A 19,423-nucleotide genomic window follows, 5' to 3' on the forward strand; every position below is an offset into this window, starting at 1 on the left:
CCCTTCAGCATGTCAATGTATTTCTGAAATGAAGTAGTCAGTGGTGAACAGAGGACACTCGAGATCTGGTCTGACCACCAGAGAGTTCAATGGGGGGTCACACCCTATACTGTCCACACTACACTTACGTACTGACATCAGGCTATCAACTTTTACGTTCCTAGTGGAGACAGCTGTTTCCCCAGCTGTCCTACATGATGTAAGCCATATTATGCTTTCTTTCCAACCTTCAAGAGACACCTTTTATCATTACTATCTCACACAGATATGTTAGTCACTGGTTTGGGGAAGGCACAAACCAAGAGTCTTAATTTCTGCAGTCTAAGGCAGTGGAAGGCCACTTTGGCGTATCAGGCTGCCTTCTCACAAAGCTGATGCACACTGGGCTTGTTATCCACTCACCCTCCGTGTCTCTTTCATTTAACCTTGTTTGTTGTCTAAGCAGTCCATAGAGAGAGGCAGAACCTGTTCTGATGAGGTTTATCTCACATATTACTCCACATGTAGGATGAAACACTTAACCTATTAAATTTCATTTTACTAGGTTTAGCACATTACCCTGTTATATGGAGTTTGGGGTTTGCTTTTTTTTGGATCTTGATACTGTCACCCTAGATATTAATTATCCTTCCCAAATCTGTGTCAAAACCAGTAAGTATTGGGGGGCAGCTAGGTGGTGCAGTGGATAAAGCACCAGCCCTGGATTCAGGAGGACCTGAGTTCAAATTCAGCTTCAAACACTTGGCACTTACTAGCTGTGTGACCCCGGGCAAGTCACTTAACCCTCGTTGCCCTGCAAACCAACAAACAACCCCCCCCTTTAAGTATTGAAAAAGTAGGAAATTTTCCATTAAAAAATATTCTTACAGGGAATTACAATTTTAAGTACATATATAAAAGCCAATATGCAACAGGCATTTCTACAAATATTAATATCAGAATGTTAGCATTGCACACATAACATTTTGGGGGGGGGGGGCCTCTTTTGATTATTCCCGATGTACAGCAAGCTAGAGTTCCTGACCAAGCCAAGAATCTAAGTGTGAGCTTGGCACAAATTATTTGCCAAGTGGTTTAATTTTTCTCCCTATAATGAGTTAGGTGGTGCATGTATTATTACAGCCATTTTACAGTTGAGGAAACAGGCTCAGGTTAGGTGACTTGACCATGGCCCCTGCCCTTGGACAGCTCCCATTCTAATGTGAGAGAAGAGTATAAAAACTAGGTACATAACCAGGTACACAAGACACAAACTGAGGAGAGGCCCCCTCTGCTGCCTCAAGTTCTCTCCTCTCCGGCCCTTTCTCCATGCTGCTTCCAGTGAGAGATCCTGCTGTCTCTCCCCCAGGGCTCAGTGAAGTCCACTGGCTCCCTGTTACTTCTAGGATCAAAGGTAAAATACTGCTTGGTATTTAAAGCTCCTCCCACCCTGGACGCTTCCCCCCTTTCCCATCTTCTCACATTGTCTGCATTCTTATGATTCTGCTACACAGGCCGCCTTCTTGCTGTTCCTCACATGGACTCCTATTTCTTGTCTCTTAATTTGTACTGACTCTCTTCCCATTCAGGGAATGACCTTCCTCCTCACCTTGCGCTCCTAGCTTCCATAGCTTCCTTCAGTCTCAGCTCAAACACTACCACCAGTACCTTTCTTGCAACAAGATGGAGAACATGAGCCCAGGTGATGGAGAATAGTGGTGCCCTTGATAGTGTAATGTTTAAAAATCTAAATGTGGGTCCTCCCCCCCCCCATTTTGGGGGGGAAACTGGCTAAGATTTGCTGATAAATTCAGCAAGAGTTTAGGCTTTTAAGGATTTATTAAAGAGTAGACAACACATGGAATCCTATGATGCCAGAAAAGTCTATCTGCTTTCCTCTCTTTTTCTGTCTGCCACCAAACCAGAGTCCTGGACGAAAAAGGGGCCAGAGCTAGGGAGCCAACCTCCCTTCCTACTTCCTGTCTCCTTCCCCAGAAGGAGACATCCTTCAATCTGATTGGTTGAGGGTGGTCTTGTAGTCCACAGCCTCTGATAACACCACCCCACTCAGGGCCAGCCAGGTGTGGTCTTGATTTAATCAACCTTAAATAGGTTCTCAGTTTCTCAGTCTCACCCAATTCAATCAATTCCAAATCAATCTTCAGGTGGGGCCCCTGGGCATCAGCCAAATCCCATTATTTTTTATCACAATAGTAACTGTGAATTTTGGAAGGGAGGAGAATTTGAGGGGAAAGAGATGACTTCTCTCTTGGAAATGTTGCATTTGAGATGCCTAAGGGAGGAGAAGATTATCAACAATGTAAGAAGGGTAAAGGACTGAGAACAGGCCACTCATTAAATGTGGCAATGTAGAGATCAATGAAAATTCTGGAGATGGCAGTTTCACAACTGTATGAAATCAGAAGTCAGATTATAGATGGATTTAGAAGCAAGTGAGAGAAGTGGAGGCATCTAAACACCTTCCTCAAGGAGTTTAGCCAAGAAGTGTAGAAGGGATATCAGACCACAAGCAGGTGGTAGGAAGGATCCAGGGGATTAGAAGAGATTAAAAATTATCTAGTGGAGAGGATAGTAGAGAAAGTGCTGGAGAAGAGGGCAGGGATGGAACCCATTAGGGACATGAAGATAGATTGCCTTGCTGCAATGTGGGCATAAGTTAAATTTGTGGGAATTTTTTTTTCTTAAAATACAGCATTTTAACTTACCCCTCCTAGTTCCTTGAGGTCCTTTTCCAGTCTTTCAGAGATCACAACAGATGGCAAATCAAGATAAAAGACTTTCCCCCAGAGTGGCTTATATTTAGACTTTTCTGATTTGTTATCATTTTTCACAGTTTTCAAAGATGGTCTATTTTTCTCATTTTTTATTTGGATACCACCTGCTATAAAAAAAGTTTTATAATTAGATTATCTTTTATAGAAAGATCAGGTTTTACATAATTATTTTTACTGAGTTTTAATAAAACTAGCAGAGAACTGTTTCAACCTCTTACCTTCAGAGAAGTAAATGGCTAATCCACAGGACAACCCATGGCATAAAAAAATTATACCAAATTGCATGGTGAGGTTTTGAAGAGGAGTAGAGGGTTATGTGTCCTACCACCCTTCGTCTGACCAGTAACTATTCTCACTTTGAAGACTCCAGGTGACTGAATTACTACACTATGCAGGATTCTGGAGAACACTCCCAAATGGACCTTCATTGATAATTGATAGGCTTATGAAGAAGTTATTACTTCTCTAACCCAGAGTAGAAGGGAGAACTGAAGTAATTACTGATATGTTCACTGGTTGCTCAGGAGAGATGGCTATTAAATTTCCTTTGGGGCTAGATTATATAACCTTCAAATTACATTAAACTAGCTAACTGGGAAACAGACTGTATTATCATTTTAGTTCAATGGCTAATTTATGTATAATTGCACCAAAAAGGGATATTTTTAAAAGTTATCAACAATAATTCTACTTTAAATGTTATTTTAAGAACTACTGACAATTAACTTCAATGTGTTCCAAACATAATGCTAACTATATAGAAGACAAAATTTCCTATCACCTAAATACAGAAACTTAAGAGACATAAAACTGCTTTAAACGTTTCCATATATTATTTTCAAGGGTTTTTCTTTCATTATTTTGCAGGCCATATTCATTATATTGTTTTTGTTTTGTTTTGTTTTTTGTGGGGCAATGGGGGTTAACTGACTTGCCCAGGGTCACACAGCTAGTAAGTGTCAAGTGTCTGAGGTCGGATTTGAACTCAGGTCCTCCTGAATCCAGGGCTGGTGCTTTATCCACTGCACCACCTAGCTGCCCCTTAGTCATTATATTGTGAAGAAAAATTTCACTGAAAATTTTAAATTATTAAAACGAAATTATATCATTACATATATGGAATCATTTTAGTGCCGGAAAAAGGGCTTTACAGATCGAGTTTAAAAAACCTACATTTCCAAAAGATTTCCATTCAAAATGGTTAAACAAGCTAGAAAGTTTGGCTATGCAGAATGATGAAACCCCTAAAGATTTCATATGATGATTTTTTTTGGAATTAGTACTAGTTCATTCAATAGCCTCTAATTCAACCCAACAAGTATTTCTTAAATGCCTACCAGGTTCTGGGCATAATTATGAAGACAAAACCAAGAATAGTTTCTGCCCTTCCAAGGGCATTCTATTGGGAGGAAAAGGGAGATTATATATACACAGAAAAGAATATACACCCTAATTTGAAGGAGAGCATTAACTAGGAAGAAATGGAAAAGGCATCTTGTAGGCCATGGCCAGGGACACTAAGGGGTAGAGGGGTGGGAGGAGTACCATCTAGGTATATGGGGACAGCCTGTGCAAAGATAGGCAGATAGAAAATGGTATGGCATGTATTGAATCACCAAGTGGGTAAATTTATCTAGAACACAGAGTATATGAAGGTAATAATGTGAAATAAAGTAGAAAATGCAGGTCAAAGGCAGATTCTGAACTATTTTAAAGGCAATAGGGAGCCATTGAAAGTCCTTGGGCAGGAGATTGAGCTAAATCAATAATAAGATAAGATTTTATTTGGGAGCTAAAGGACACCAGGGAGGTCAGCAGTCAGAGCAGGAGGGAGAGAGCATTTCAGGCATGGGGCGAAGTCAGTATAAAGACATGGAGATGGGAGTGCTATAAGGAACCATAAAAAGATCAATGTGGCTTGACCATACTGTTTCTGAAGGGGAGTATTATGTAATAAGTCTAGAAAGGCAGAATGGGGCTAGGTTGTAAGGGCTTTAAATGACACCCCCCCCCCCAAGACTTACTACTTAATCCTAAAGATCTAATAGGGAGATATGGGAATTTACTGAGTAGGGGAGTAACACAGACTTGCACTTAAGGACAAGTCTTTTGGTGGTTGGGTGGAGGGTGGATTGTGATAAGACCATCTGGGAGCCTACAGTAATAGACTAGGCAGAGGTGATGGGGCTTTGAAATAGCACAGGGGTTGTTTTGGTAGAGACAATGGGATTTGAATGAATCAATGAAAGAAAAAGCACTTACTATGTGCCAATCACTATGCTAAGGGTTGGGATAGAGATACAAAAAAAGGGAAGGTCCCTCAAGGACCTTATAGTTAAAGAGACAACACACGTAGAAGAGTATTGGCCAAGGAGGGGCATTTTGTCTTGCAAAGTTATAGGGATGGTACATGGAGTTATGAGAGAACAGACTAACAATCCTTTTAGTAGCAATGGCTCCACTCACCATTTCTGTTTTATAAATTATATACTCTCACTATGACATTATTTAACTTATGCAAAAATAAAAGTTAAAAAAAAGGATGCGATCAATCCGAAACCTTTATCAGTAGAGGTAATAGTGACATGGCTGGAGCAGTCCCATAGAAGTTACCTTAGAGTAGCTATGTGGAACTTTGTTGAAGAAGGGTCAAACTGGAAACCAATTTAGTTCAGGCAAGAGGTGATGAGAGGCTGGACTACAGTGGTAGACATGTGAGTAGAGAGAAAGAAAGGAACATTTTCTAAGACATCTCTTGGAAGTAATATCAAAGACTTGCTAGCTGATTGGGTTTGAGATGTTTAATGGACATCTGGTTAGAGATAGATAATAGAGAATTGGTGATAGGAGTTTGGAGCTCAGGAGAAAGGCTAGGTCTGGATATATAGATCTGAATCACCCAAAAAGTCATGTGAAGACGTAGGAGAGAGCCTTGAGGGGACTTGCTTAGAGGACCGGGCATACATGATGATCCAGCAAAGGACAAGAAGTAGCAGTGAGACAAGGAGAAATACAATAGAGATAGTATCCAAGAACGGGATTGGCAACAGTCTCAAAGCTGCAGAGGTCAGGAAGGACCAGGACCAAGAAAAGATTATCAGACTTAGCAAGAAATGAGGTTGCAGAATCAAGGGGTTGCAAAGTGAGTAGGAGTAATGAAAGTAGAGACAAGGAGTATAGATAGCTTTTTAAAAAGTTTAGCTATGTGTAAGGTGAGTAGTTTTTAAGGGCAGAGAAGAAAGGAGCATGAGATTGAAGGCAGAGAAAGGGCCCTAGAGGATTTAAGAGCTCTAGCCTGAGGCATACCTCGTGATGCAAACGGAACAAAAGGAAAAGCTGGCCTATTGATCTGACTCAAGCCAAGCAGAAGAGTTTTTGAGTGACTTCACCTGCAGTGTGTGCCCAAGAGAGTGTGGCGGGTGGAGGAGTCAAAAGGGAAAAAGAAATCAAATCATAGTATGGCTCTGTGTAGGGCCCCACTCCAGCCCAGAGAGCCACAGGTGCAGCCAAAGGCACCCACCTCTGTTTCCTCCTCTTTAGGGAAGTCCCTTTCTTGAGGACCCTTCCAAGTAAGTGGGGAGAGGGTGGAGGTTTACCGTTGCTAGTCACAATGCTAAAAGGAAGCTCCCCTCAGCAACAGGAGTGCCACTGTATCAAGGCTCCATGGGTCCTCCAGCTCACCCAGTCCAAACCTCCCTTTGTTATAAGAACTGGCTTGTGAAAGTCAGTGACACTTGGCTAGAAACTTGTTATTTAGAAGTAGGGCAAACTTACATGGTGCCTTGCCCCTAACTCCCCAATAACCTATTTACACCCTGTGGCAGTGGTCTCCAAAATTAGGTTTCACTCTTCCAACCTATTCTAAGGGTTATGTGACCAACCAATAAGAGAGTGGGAAGATGGTCTGCATCCCACCTTTCCCAAGGCAGGCAATCATGGGCACTTATTTCCAACACGACCACACCCATCCTTAATCATCAGACTCCCCCAGTCCATTCCCTTCATCCCTAGGGAAAGCTCCCAAGCCACTCCACCCCCCTCAATTCTGAGTCTATATCGTCTCCTGTGGACAGTCATACCCTAACTGCTAAGTGGGCACCCAAAGCTGTGCAGGTACCATTGGGAAGCCCTCCAGCCAACAGAACCAGCCCCTCACATCCCACTCAGTGAGCTCTCTGGTGGGCTTCTGACAGGTCAGGAAGACCTCCTCTCTCCATTTTGGGTGAGCATTGAGTGATCTCTGGATCTCAGATCACATTATCTTTCCTCCAAATCCACATCTCTTCCAAACTTCCCAAATACGATTGAGGGCATCCACCAACATCAGGTCCGCAATGCAGATTTGTAAACCTGGTATTACCCTTTGTCTTCTTGACCCCACAAATTCAATCACTTGCCAGATCTTTCCCCTGATTTCTAATCAGGAAGCCAAGATCCAATACTGCTGAGGAGCTAATTACCACCCCCTTCCAACAGTTGCAATACTGGCCTTCTTTAAGGGACTCTCCTTTCTAACTTGGCTTCCAAAGTGATTGTCCTAAAGGGCACGCCTTGACCATTTCACTCTTGGATCAAATAAATTTCCAAAACTGTTTTTACTGATAAGAAAGTTTAGAGACCACTGTCCTAGAGCAGCGATTCTCAAAGTATGGTTTGTGAACCCTTGGGGATTCTCAAGACCTTTTCAGAGAATGATTAGTCAAGACCATTTTGTAATATTACTAAGATGTTAGCTGCCTTTTTCATTCTCATTTCTTCATGTGTATAGTGGAGTTTTCCAGATGCTCCAGGACCTATGATTTAAAGATTTAGACATGAAGACCTGAGTCTAGAGAATTGTATTTTTGCCTTACAAAGGGATGTAATGATTACACTTAACCTTTTATTTGCATTAATTCAGTATCAGCACCAATTCATCTCAGACCTCTTATGTGAATTTGTTGTATAGTCATTTTCAGTCCTGTCCAACTCTGTGACTCCATCTGGGGTTTTCTTAGCAAAGATACTGGAGTGGTTTGATATTTCCTTCTCCAGTTCATTTTACAGATGAGGAAACTGAAGCAAATGGGGTTAAGGTACTTGCCCAGGGTCACATGCTCAGCTAGTAAGGGTCTGAGGCCAGATGTGAACTCAGGAAGATAAGCCTTCCTGATTCCATTTCCAGAGTTCTATCCACTGTGCAACCTAGATTGCAATTTCTTTGGGGGCAGACTGTCTTTTGCCTCTTTTTGTGTCCCCAGAATTTAGCACAGTGCTTGCTTGGCATATTGTAGGAGCTTAACAAATGCTAACTGACTAGCTGACCTTTGCTTCTCAGAACTGCTAGCTACTTTCAAGAGTTAACTCAAGTACCTCCACCCTCTACAGGAAGTCTTATCTGGTTTCCCTAAATAAATTCATTCTTGTAAAGATTTGTAGATGCTGTTTAGATATGCACCTACTTCAGTAGATGACAGACTGCAAGACCCTCCAAAGCAAAGACTTTCATTTCTGAATCCCCAGCACTGACTGAGAGGAGGGGACGTTTTTCTAAGAGTTACTGTGGAAACGCTTGGAAAACATATGAGTTACTGAAATACTGGAAGGGCTGAATAACTTTTTTGAACCTCATGGTTTATCCTGGAAAAACAACATGTAGACATTTGCACTGATGGTGAGTGAAACAGCTGACACCTTGCCAGGCATTGCAGCATCGCCAAACGATGCTGGTCATCAATGTATTACTCATTACCAGCAGTCACAGTAAAAATAAAATAAATTGAGAATGTCTTTGACTAAGCAACAAGAAGTATTACTGTATTAAATCTCGACCCATGAGCACACGCCTTTTTGCTATTTTATGTGACAATGTGGAAAGATGTGTGGAGCACTTCTGGTGCCTAATCAGGGACAAAGGTGATCTCCAGGAAAAGTGCTTCTGTGACCCAGCTGAGAGTGGAACGAATTGCTTTTTCCCACGAACACCACTTTTAATTGAAAGACTAACAACTATGATTACTTGGACTTGGGTATTTGGAAGACATTTTCTCAAAAAAGAATGAAATGAGCCTGTCATTTCAAGGAAGACAACTGACAATATTTGCTGTCATTGATAAAAATCTGGGCTTTCAAGTAAATTAGAATTTTGGAGAACTTGACAATACCTAAAGATTTGTCTAGTGAGATCAGTGGTGATATTAACAAATGTGATTTTAAAAAAGATCACACAGTGAAATGTTACATTTGGAAGATCTGCATGACTCTGGCAGAAGATCCATTCAAAGTACAAGACAGACCAACAGGCTTAATGTAACACAGTGCTAAAAGTTCATTGATATGGCTTCAGATTCTACATGTAAATTTTAAGAAACTACCCACCACCTGTCAAGTTTGGTTGCAGTATCAAAGAATATCCACACTGATCTGAAAAGGCTATTGAAATATTTCTTTTTTCCCCAACTACTTATCTGTGTGAAACTGAATTTTCTTCATCTGCTTTAACCAAAACAACATATTGCAACAGAATGAGTGCAGAAGCAGATATGAGAATAAGTATTTTCTATTAAGCCAGACATTAAGGTGATTTGCCAAAAATGTAGAAAGTGATATTCTTCTTGCATTTTTGTTTCGGAAAATATGATTTTTCATAAGACAATGTTATTTATGTTAATATGTAATGGGTTTATTATTTTTAAACAAATTAATACTTTAAAAATATGCCTTAATTTCTAATATGGTACGTACTGATCAATGCATTCAATAGAAACAAAAGTTCTTTGGGGTCCTTAATTTTTAAGTATAAAGGGATCCCAAGACCAAAAGTTTGAGAACTACTGTCTTAGAGAATGTGTCATACTTTGGAGGGCCTGGTTTGTCAGCAGGCCTACCTTTCTTCCCCACACATCACCCACCCCTGGTGGACCTTAAGCTGAAACATCCTCCAGCCACCTAAAATCAGCTCCAAGGTCCTCTATACTACACTGTTCATTATCTAAATTTTAGCTTATTTTATGTGTGTGTTTAATGGGCTTTTGTGGGAACCTAGCCATCACCCATAATACTGTTTCTAAAGGAAAACATATTCCGAGCCTGAGAACATTAAAACGGATGCTCTTATTTTCTAATTGATCCCATTTACAATTGGTTGATCTTGCCCCCGAAGTGCTTAAGTCATGGTTCTTGGTCTCTGCACTGCCAATGAGTTTCAGTGCACAATCATGCTTTCAAGCTCTTTATTCATCTGTTCTACCCGGCCTGAGCTTGGTGGGTGCTAGGGTGTATGGACCTTTGGAGTGACTTCCAAGAAAAAGTAGATTTGGGATAGAACAGAATCAGTAAAACGTGGGCCTTTGTCAGAATCAATGCAGGCAGATGGAACAATCTCTTTAAAGAGAGTTTTGGCAACAAAGGCAGCTGTGGTTTGGGGGCTGGGAAGTGCCTCAATGCAACGAGAGGGTTGATCAACTATAACAAGACAAAACTTATAACGTCCACCTTAGGCACTGAGATATAATCAATTTGTAGATGCTCAAAAGGTATATATGCTAACAATTATAAAAGTATCCCCAACTCTAAGGGTTACACAGGGATTTAGAAATCCAGTTCTCTTGCCCTGTTAATAAAATGATATCTTGCTCTGAGAAGTGTGCCTCAGTTTACCTTTTCCATTAAATTTCACTAGAGACAGTTCCAAACAACTGATTTAGAAATGAACTTCTAGAACACAAAAGCCTAAAGCGAGCTGGAAACTAGTTAAGTGGTTCATTTTGAAGACACTGAGAACTAAACATAAAAAGCAAATCAACTGCTGCTAATAAATGAAGGTTCTCTGGAAACCGTGACTGACCTGGTCACAGCTTCACAAGTCCCCTGACACACAGGGCCACCCAGCTCTTCTCCTTTGAGATTCATTCACTTATTGCCCTATTCAAACCTCGAGGCAGGAATGGCCGGTCTCCAGCTTTGGCTTCTCCTTTTGTGAAGGAGTTCAATACTAGCTCCATCTTCCTCTGTCCTCCAATGTCTATCTCACCTCGAGATATTCCAACATACATGTCAATGGCCTTTTGCAGGACACCTTGGCCTCCGGGGTGCTCAGCTTCTTTAATTCCTATGAGCTAAAGCCTCACTTCACATGGACTAAGGACAGGAATGGTCAGGGCCTTGGGTTTTCTGTGAGCTTCACGGTCCTGAACCTTGAACGTTTCTAAACCAATTTTTTTCCTTCACCATAACCTCTAGTCTACCCACTCCCATTTTTTGCTGTGCTGATGCATTACTCCTGTTCTTTTTCTCCCACACAGACTTGACACCCCCCCCCCAGGTCAATTAGACACTAGTTTAGGCAGGAAGATGGTGTAATGGATAGAGTAGGATTTGAAGTAGGGAAAAACAGTTTAAATCCTGCTTCAGACACTGGCTCTGTGGTCTTGGACCTGTCATTTAAGCTCTCTATGCCTGCTTTCTCATATGAAAAATGAGAGCAATACTAATGCCTACTTCAGAGTTATAAAGAAAACAAGATAATGCAGGTTAAGTGCTTTGCAAACCTTAAGGCAGTATATAAATGTAAGCTATTATACTGTACCCCAGAATCCTTTGCTCTGTTGTCAAAGCAAATTCCAACCTTGAATTACTCTTTGCTCCCTCATGCTGCTGGACAGAATTTAAATCTGCATCAGCGAAACTTGGCAACTGACAGGATATGGGGTAGTGAGGGAGGGGAAGGTCTATAGGATGATTGTGGTTACAGGCATGAATGATTAGGACAACAGTGGCTTTACCACAATAAAGGAGTTTGGGGAGGGGGTGGAACGTGGCTGAAGTATGATGCATTTTCTTTAGGATAGCCTGCTGAGGAGACATTAGGTAGCATAGTAGATGAGTACTGGGCCAGCAGTCAGGGGACCTGAGTTCAACTCTAGCTTCAAACACAATACCTATGTGACCCTGGACAAGTCACTTAACTCAGTCTGCCTCAGCTTCCTCATCTGTCAAAGGGGCCACTCCGTATCTTTGCCAAGAAAACCTCAAAGGAGGTGACAAAAAGTCTCGTGGTTTCCCTTCCCCAGCCCCTAAGTAAACTCCTATCTTATTCTAACTGCTTTTGTGTTCCAGAGGGTACCATCCTTTAAAGAGGAATTCCTCAGGACCCCAAGCCCCTAACTGCTACCCCATTTCCCAGAACACCTCCAAGTCAGGCCGTGTGCTACCTCTACTGGAAGCCGTCCCTGATCCCCAATACCCGGCAGTACCACTTGTTTTTGCTGCTGAGCAGCAGATGAGGAAACTGAGGCAAACAGGCTAAAGTGACTTGCCAGTCACAGAGCCAGGAAGTATCTGAGGCGAGATCGGAAGTCAGGAAGACTCCAGGCCCAGCACTTTATCCACTGCACCAATTCACTGTCTTGGCAGTTCTATGTTCCTCTTTAAATTATATTAATCATCTATGTAACTGTTATCTTGCTACCATCTCTCTTCCCATTTAAGCTCACCAAGGGCAGGGCAATTTCATTTTTTATCTTGGTTTCCTCAGTGCTTAGGAAAAAATGCCTTGAGTGGTAGATATTTAATAAAGGTTCATTTAATCAAATGGCTTTGTAGGTGGGCTTTTTAAAAAAGAGCTTTGAAAGGGAGCTATTGGGCCAGTAGGAGACACTGCACCTAGCACTGAGAACTTTCCTTTCTAGAGTGGAAGAGAAGTAGGTTAACCGAGCAACCTGTCTGGTAAAGATGTTACACTCAAGTAGAGACACTTGAAGATTCACATGGAAAGGACTTTCAAATCCAGAAGTACCAGAAATGATGAGTTACTCCCTACTTAGGGGCAGCTAGGTGATGGAGTAGAGAGAGCTGGGGCCTAGAAGCAGGAAAACCTACATTCAACTAGGACCTCAGTCACTTACTGGCTTTGTAACCCTGGGCAAGTCACTCAACTGGTCAGCCTCAGTTTCCTCAACTGTAAATGGTATAAAATTACAACATCAACCTCAGGAGGTTGTTCTGAGTGTCAAATGAGATCATCTGTAAAGAGACGAAGCACAGAGCCTGGCACCAAATAGGTGTTACGCAAATGCTTGTTCCCTTTAAATTCACTTTCCCAGGATTGCTTAGTATATTTGTGGAAGAGTAAACTCTGAAGGCGGGCAGGGGAAGGAAGGGAGTTTGCATAACTATTTTTCCACACTCGACCCCCAGAGTAAAACCTTAGCTAAGAGCCCACTGAAATCTAGGCATAAAGTGCGAATGGAAGCGCACCAGTGGGGGCTACCCAGGGATTAGCAGCTTTACAGGCTTTCTCCTAGAAAGACAGAAGGCCACCTCCTCCCGCGGGTCCAGCAAGTCAAGGCAAGAAAGCTCTACAAAGAACTTGTGAAGAAAGAGGGGAGACGGAATGCTCTCTTTCCCCATAAAGTCAGTCAACAAGCACTTCCGAGATTCCAGACCCGGGGCTTAATCGCCGAGAATACAAGACAAGGGGCAGAGTCCGGGCTCCTGCCCTCAGGGAGCTCCCACTCCCAGCCAGGGGGCTCCGTTTATGGGCGGGCAGGGTTAGGCAGACAGCCAGCCGCATCTGCAAGGCCACACGCGCTGCTAACAAAGCCACAAGTGAGGAGCCCCAGACCCGGCACTCATTTCCTTCTTTACAGACCGACTTCTGCAGAGGAGCCGCCGCTGCTCGGGCTGATGCGAGCATGGCTTATTGCACAGAGTGGCCGGGAGCAGGAAAACTCTCCAAATCCAAGGAGCCCCGGGGCACAACACCCTGCCCTTCCTCGCGTCCTCCCGGCAGAGTCAGGGCCGGGGTCGCCAGGCCTCTTCACACCTCTCTCTCGGGAGACCAAAGCGAGCTCGAGGGGCCGCGGGCCCGCACCGGCGAGGAGGGGCCGAGGCCCCGAGCAAGTGCCACTCGGGAGGGGGGGAGGGGCGGCGGCTGGAGTCTGAGGGGCCCGAGGCGAGGCCCCCCCCGGGGGGGCGGGAGGAGCGAGCGCCGTGAAGCAACTATCCCGGGGGAGGGGAGGGAGGAGGCCCGGCTCGAAGGGAGTGGGGCGGAGGGGAAGGAGACCGGAGGGGAAATCTACCCGGGTGATGGCCTTTGCTGCGGATCCTCATGGTGCCGGCTTTCATGGCCGCCGCGCCGCGGTCCACATGCTTGGGCCGGCTCCCGCGGGGCCCGCCGCTGCTCTAGCCGGGCCGCCAGCCGGGGCGGGAAGGGAGCGGGCCGAGTCGGCCGCCTACGTTTCCGGGGCAGGCCGGTGGGCGGGGGAAGGGTAGAGTGCGCGCGAGCGAGCGGACAGGGGGAGGAACAAGAGAAGAGTGAGGGAAGGGCGGGGCCTCGGAGACCGCGGGCGGTTGAAGATTTGAAAACCTGTCAGTCACACGAGCAGTGACCTCGCGCAGCCCTTCTGAAGCCCCGCCTCTCCCTTCTCCCGCTGGGCCTATCCTTTTCCAGGATCGTGCGCCCCGCCCCCTCCCACCTCGATGGCACGCTCCCTTTCCCTTCCCCTCGTGACACCGCCCCAAGCCTCCAGCCTGGTCTCCACAATCCGGGCTATGCCGCCCCGCCCCCTCCGCCCAGCCTCGCGTCGCCCCGCCTCACCCGCCTGGCCCCGCCCCTTTCCCCGCCTCCTCTCTCCTCTTACAGGCTGCCGGGCCCTGGCCGCCCCTGAGGCGCTCCCCTGAGCAAGACGCCGGGGCTGGGGGTCAGTCTCACGGGGAGTTTGGATGCAGTTAACGGCGGAGGGCGGCCTCTCCCACCACCTGGGCCCTTCCCGCCTCCGGGTGCTGCCCGGGGCGGCCGGTGAGCCCCGCCCGTCCCGGCCGTAAGGTGAGTGCCCGCGCTCCGGACCTGACTGGGCCAACTTTGCGGGAGGTGAGCCGGCGGGGCGGACCGAGCCGGCCCCCGGCCCAGGGGCCACCTGACCCCCCCCCCGGACTGGGTGAAAGGGCGAGCGCGGGCTTGGGGAGGGGGCGCAGGGTGTCCGAGCTGCCGCCCCGCGGTCCCTGAGGCCTTGGCCATCCCCGGGGCTCTCGCGTTCAGGGAGGCCCTGTGACTTCTTGGAGTGGGCCAAGCCTCTGCCTCACCTCTTACCGGCCGAGCCGCCCCTCCATCGCCCGCGATTTGGGGAGCGCTGCTTCCACCCCTCCCCCTCTCCTTGCCGGGTGATGTCACTGAGGCTTCGGGAGGGCACGCACGGTCCGTCTGGGTCCGAGGTGGGAGCGGGAGCCACGTCTGCCGACGGCGAGCCCCACGCTGCCCCTCCGAGACCCCCCCCGCCCCCGGCCCGGGCCCAGAGTGCCAGCGTCAGCCCCGACCCCGACTGGTCGGTACGTCCCCGCCGGGCGCCTCAGGTTAGCTGCCTCCTCCGGGGACCCCGCGGGCCTCCTCCAGTGTGAAATGGGGCATGGGGCGATGATCTCTCGCCAAGCCCGGGGCTGGGCTTTGGGCCCCAGACGGGCTCGGACCCGGGCTGGGGGGCTGGAAGGGACCCCTCGGTGTGAGTCCCGCGCGCAGCCCGCGGCCATAGAGCGAGAAGTGGCGGGGGCCAGGATTCCCACCCGGGTGGTCCAGAGACGGCTGTTTCCATACGGTTTTTGTTGAGGGTTGTGATTGATTTTTGTATCTTGGGATCATTCGGTGGGATCCAGTTTAACCACACTTTATGGATGGTAGCTATGGAGGTATTGAAAGGTGAAACTGATGCAGGACTTAACTTGGAGTCAACAAGCACTTAGTATGTGCCTCCTGTATTAACTCCCTGATGCCCCATTTTGTGACCACAACAATAACTTAAGAGGGAGAACGGTATGCTGGATTGAAGAGGGCCTCTTTTCAGGTCCAGACCATTATGAGTTTACACAAACTCTGTGGCCCTGAGCAAAAGTCCCTTAACCTCTCAGTGCTCCAGGTAACTCTAAGGTCAGAAGAGTTTCAGATCTGCATATATAAAAGGAGTTTAGACATAGGAAGCTCACTGTAAAGTCAGAGCTTCCATTTATAAGACACAGGCCCTAATTGTTTTATGCCTGAACTATCACTGCAGCTTTCTGGTTGGTCCTTCAAGTCTCCCTACTCCAGTCCATCTAAATATCAAGCTAATCTTCCTAAGGGCAGATCTGACTATGTCACCCTTGCTAGTTGATAGGTGATGCATTGGAGAGTGCTGGTAGTAGAGTCAGGAAGATAGGAGTTTAGATTCGGCTTGAAACACTGACTGACTGTGTGACCTTGGACAACAGATTGATTGACATCTGTCCGCCCACTTCACTTTCCTCACGGTAAAATGGAGATAATCATAGCACCTATCTTCCAGAGTTGTGAGAATTAAACACATGATAGATACTTAATAAATCTTTCCTCCCCCTCCCTTTCTTCCCCTATATTACTTAATATCTCCAGGATCAAAATATAAAATCCCGTTTTCCTTTAAAACCTTCTCTAACCCTGGCCCCTTCTAACAATGAGTGTTTTTGAGGACTGCCCCATATGCCTGAAGCTCTCTCTCTTTCCTAGGTTCTCTGGCTTTCATCAGCTCTCAACAAAATTCCCACTTTCTGCAAAGAACCTTTCCTAATCCCTGCATAATGGATCAGACTATTCTCAATTGATCTTGTATATATCTTGTTTGTATATTGTTGTTATATTGTTGTTTGTATATTGTTGTTATATTGTTGTTTGTCGCCTGGATTATTAGATTGTGAACTCCTTAGAGGCAGGGACTTTACCTTTCCTTGAACCCCCAGGGCCTAGTACAATGCCTGGCACATAGTGGGTGCTTAAAAATTTGATCCCCACATCACAGAGGTAGGTCATGCAAACATTATTATACACCCTTTTGCATATGAAGAAACTGAATCTCAGAGATATTATTAAATAACTATTTCATAGTCATTAGACTCCTGAAGTACAAGTTTTGTGCTTTTTTTTTCTCTGATTAGACTACGTTGTCACTGCATCATAACCCATCTTGTGGACATAGCATGGCAGACCCCCTCTTCCTGGGGATTTCTTGGCAAAGATAGTAGAGTGGTTTGCCATTTCTTTCTCTAGTGGATAGCTCATAATTTCATTAGGCCCCTCTTCCCTGACTAGGCAGTGTTGAGAAGGGGATTAGACTATATTGCCTCTGGATAAATAAAAAGACAAAGGGATGGACATGTATGCATACCCTGGCCTGAGTGGTAAGCTAAGCTAAACTTGTTTTTATTTCCACTAACATGGAGAGGATAAACATGCCCTATTCCTTTAGACACACCCTCCCCTGCACTGAGGGTGATAGTCTGCCGCCAATTTGGTATTGAACCTATGATTGACCTCTTAGCTACACTTGCTAAACAACCTAATAAATAATGAATAAAATTGGGCTACAATGGAGTTTGTAACTTCTTCAGAATTTGTTTTAAAAGTTTTATTAGGGGCAGCTAGGTGGCACAGTGGATAGAGCACCAGCCCTGGGTTCAGGAGGACCTGAGTTAAAATCTGGCCTCAGTCACTTAATACTTACTAGCTGTGTGACCCTGGGCAAGTCACTTAACCCCATTTGCCTCACCAAAGAAATTTTTTTAAGTTACATTAAAGACAGATGAGGGTTTGAAGTAGAAACAGTCTAGAGAAAGTTGTTTTCAGGGTTGGATTTCCATTAACATTGAAACTCCTAGCTTTATGATCATGAGCAAGTCATTTGATATCTTTGAACTTCAATTTCCTTATTTGTAAAATGGAGATTTGTACAAGATTATTGTGAAGAAAGCACTATTGTAAACTTTAAAGGAGGGCAGCTAGGTAACTGTGTTTTAAAATTATTATTAAACTGTGGTTTTTTTTGTTGTTTTGGGGGGGGCAGGGTAATGAGGGTTAAGTGACTTGCCCAGGGTCACACAACTAGTTAAGTATCAAGTGTCTGAGGCCAGATTTGAACTCAGGTACTCCTGAATCCAGAGCTAGTGCTTTATCCACTATGCTACTTCGCTGTCCCCTAAACTGTGTTTTAAAAAATTATTTGCTACTATATTTTATAAATGTTACAAAATGCTATTTGTATATTACTGGCTGTTATGCCCGTGTTGGCAGTAAGCATTTATTATTAATAACATATACCAGTAAAGAATTGACCGAGTGGCAGTACAAGCAGGAGAAAAGCCCCAGACTCATTTTGTCTCTCAGACACTTACTGACCTAGGGCAAGTCACTTAATTAACCCTGTTTGCATCTGTTCTGTCATCTGTAAAATGAGTTGAACAAGGAGATGGCAAACCACTTTAGTATCTGTCAAGTCATGAAGAGTCAGACACTGAAACTACTGAAAAACAACAGCATGTATGGGTTGGGGATCCATTGAATCAGTGACCCCAAGTTAAGAGTAATTATTTTCATTTGTTTTTTTGTTTGTTTGTTTTCCTTTGGTGAGGCAATGGGGGTTAAGTGACTTGCCCAGGGTCACACAGCTAGTAAGTGTTAAGTGTCTGAGGTCGATTTGAACTCAGGTCCTCCTGAATCAAGGTCTGGTGCTCTATCCACTGTGCCACCTAGCTTGCCCCCCAAGAGTAATTATTTTCACTAAGAATTGTGAAAGACAACTAGGTGAAAGAAGTCCTTAATCCGTTTACAAGTCTTTGAATTTTATTGGATGGATGTTGGGGAGGAAATAGATTTGAAATGGGTTGAGGATTGGTCAAGCTCTTCGGTGCCAACTTGGAATGGAATGTTTGAATATCTACCCATATAAAGTTGGCAGCTAGATGACTCAGCGGAAAGAGCACTGGGCTTGGAGTCAGGAAGACATAAGTTCAAATCTGGCCTCTGACACTGGGACAAAATTGCTTCAGTTTACCCAAATAACTTGAGGAGACCACCAAGTCAAGCAGAGGCAGATTTATTACATTCTCATGAGAATGGGTGACCCCATGCCAGGGATGAGGAGTGCAGTAGTGGGCTCATGAGTTGGGTTTTTATGGAAGTTTTGAGGGGGGAGGGTCCTCTCGTGCACAGGGTGAGCTCACAATCTAACATCCAATCCTGTCTCATCCAAGATGTGTGTTCAGCTAGTGATCAGAGTATGGATGCATGCTCAGCTATGTCCCAGAGCTGAGGGGAAAGGGGAGGGGGAAAAGGTGAAACCACGGGAGGGGTGAAACCTCTCCACCTTGGTAAGGAGGGGCATGGGGGAAGAAGGGAGCGATGGTACCAGGAGCTGGTACATTGGGGGGGGGGTGGAGTTAGGACTTAGGAATGCAAAAGGGGGAGGTAGTATCTGGGTGGGGTCTGCACTAGCAGGAGACATCTTTCCTGCCTGGTCATAGAACAAGGGGTGGGGGTTGGGGGGGTAAGGAGTGTATTGTAGCTAGCAATAACAAGGACTGGGGCTTGGAATGTAGGCAAGGGGTGGGGGGGGGGGCTGGTGCTAGGATACATCAGGTTCAATAAGGCAAAATACATTATTTCTGTTATTAGCAGTGGAATAAAACATGAACAGAATAATCTAACAATAACAGGGACTGGGTGCTGGGTACTTTCCAGTCCCCATCCTCAAAATGTAAACTGACTCAAGTCCACCTATCCCGTACAGACACTTAGTAGTTGTGTGTCTTTGACAAGTCACTTGAACTCTGTTTGCCTTAATTCACTGGAGAAGGAAATGGCAAACCACTCCAGTATCTTTGCCAAGAAAACC

At 45.2% G+C, this 19,423-nt stretch overlaps 2 protein-coding genes across 8 annotated transcripts in view; one reads left to right on the plus strand and one right to left on the minus strand.

Annotated features, from left to right (window-relative positions):
* Nucleotides 1-14,031, minus strand: part of DBF4 (DBF4 zinc finger) — a 44,296-nt gene extending 30,265 nt beyond the window's left edge. For 3 of the 5 annotated variants that reach the window (XM_043969171.1, XM_043969170.1, XM_043969167.1), the window contains exons 1-2: nucleotides 13,835-14,031; nucleotides 2,706-2,881 (exon numbers count right to left, since the gene is read on the minus strand). In XM_043969171.1, the coding sequence (XP_043825106.1) occupies nucleotides 2,706-2,881; nucleotides 13,835-13,880 (222 nt within the window). In that variant the 5' untranslated portion in view covers nucleotides 13,881-14,031. The remainder of the gene's footprint in view (nucleotides 1-2,705; nucleotides 2,882-13,834) is intronic. The other 2 variants (XM_043969168.1, XM_043969172.1) reach the window with 2 other exon arrangements.
* Nucleotides 14,032-14,411: 380 nt separating this feature from the next.
* Nucleotides 14,412-19,423, plus strand: part of SLC25A40 (solute carrier family 25 member 40) — a 53,610-nt gene continuing 48,598 nt past the window's right edge. For all 3 annotated transcript variants that reach the window (XM_043965973.1, XM_043965972.1, XM_043965974.1), the window contains exon 1: nucleotides 14,412-14,580. The gene's annotated coding sequence lies outside the window, so the exon portion shown is untranslated. The remainder of the gene's footprint in view (nucleotides 14,581-19,423) is intronic.

The sequence above is a fragment of the Dromiciops gliroides genome, chromosome 5 (assembly GCF_019393635.1).
Source record: "Dromiciops gliroides isolate mDroGli1 chromosome 5, mDroGli1.pri, whole genome shotgun sequence".
Lineage (NCBI taxonomy): Eukaryota > Metazoa > Chordata > Mammalia > Microbiotheria > Microbiotheriidae > Dromiciops > Dromiciops gliroides.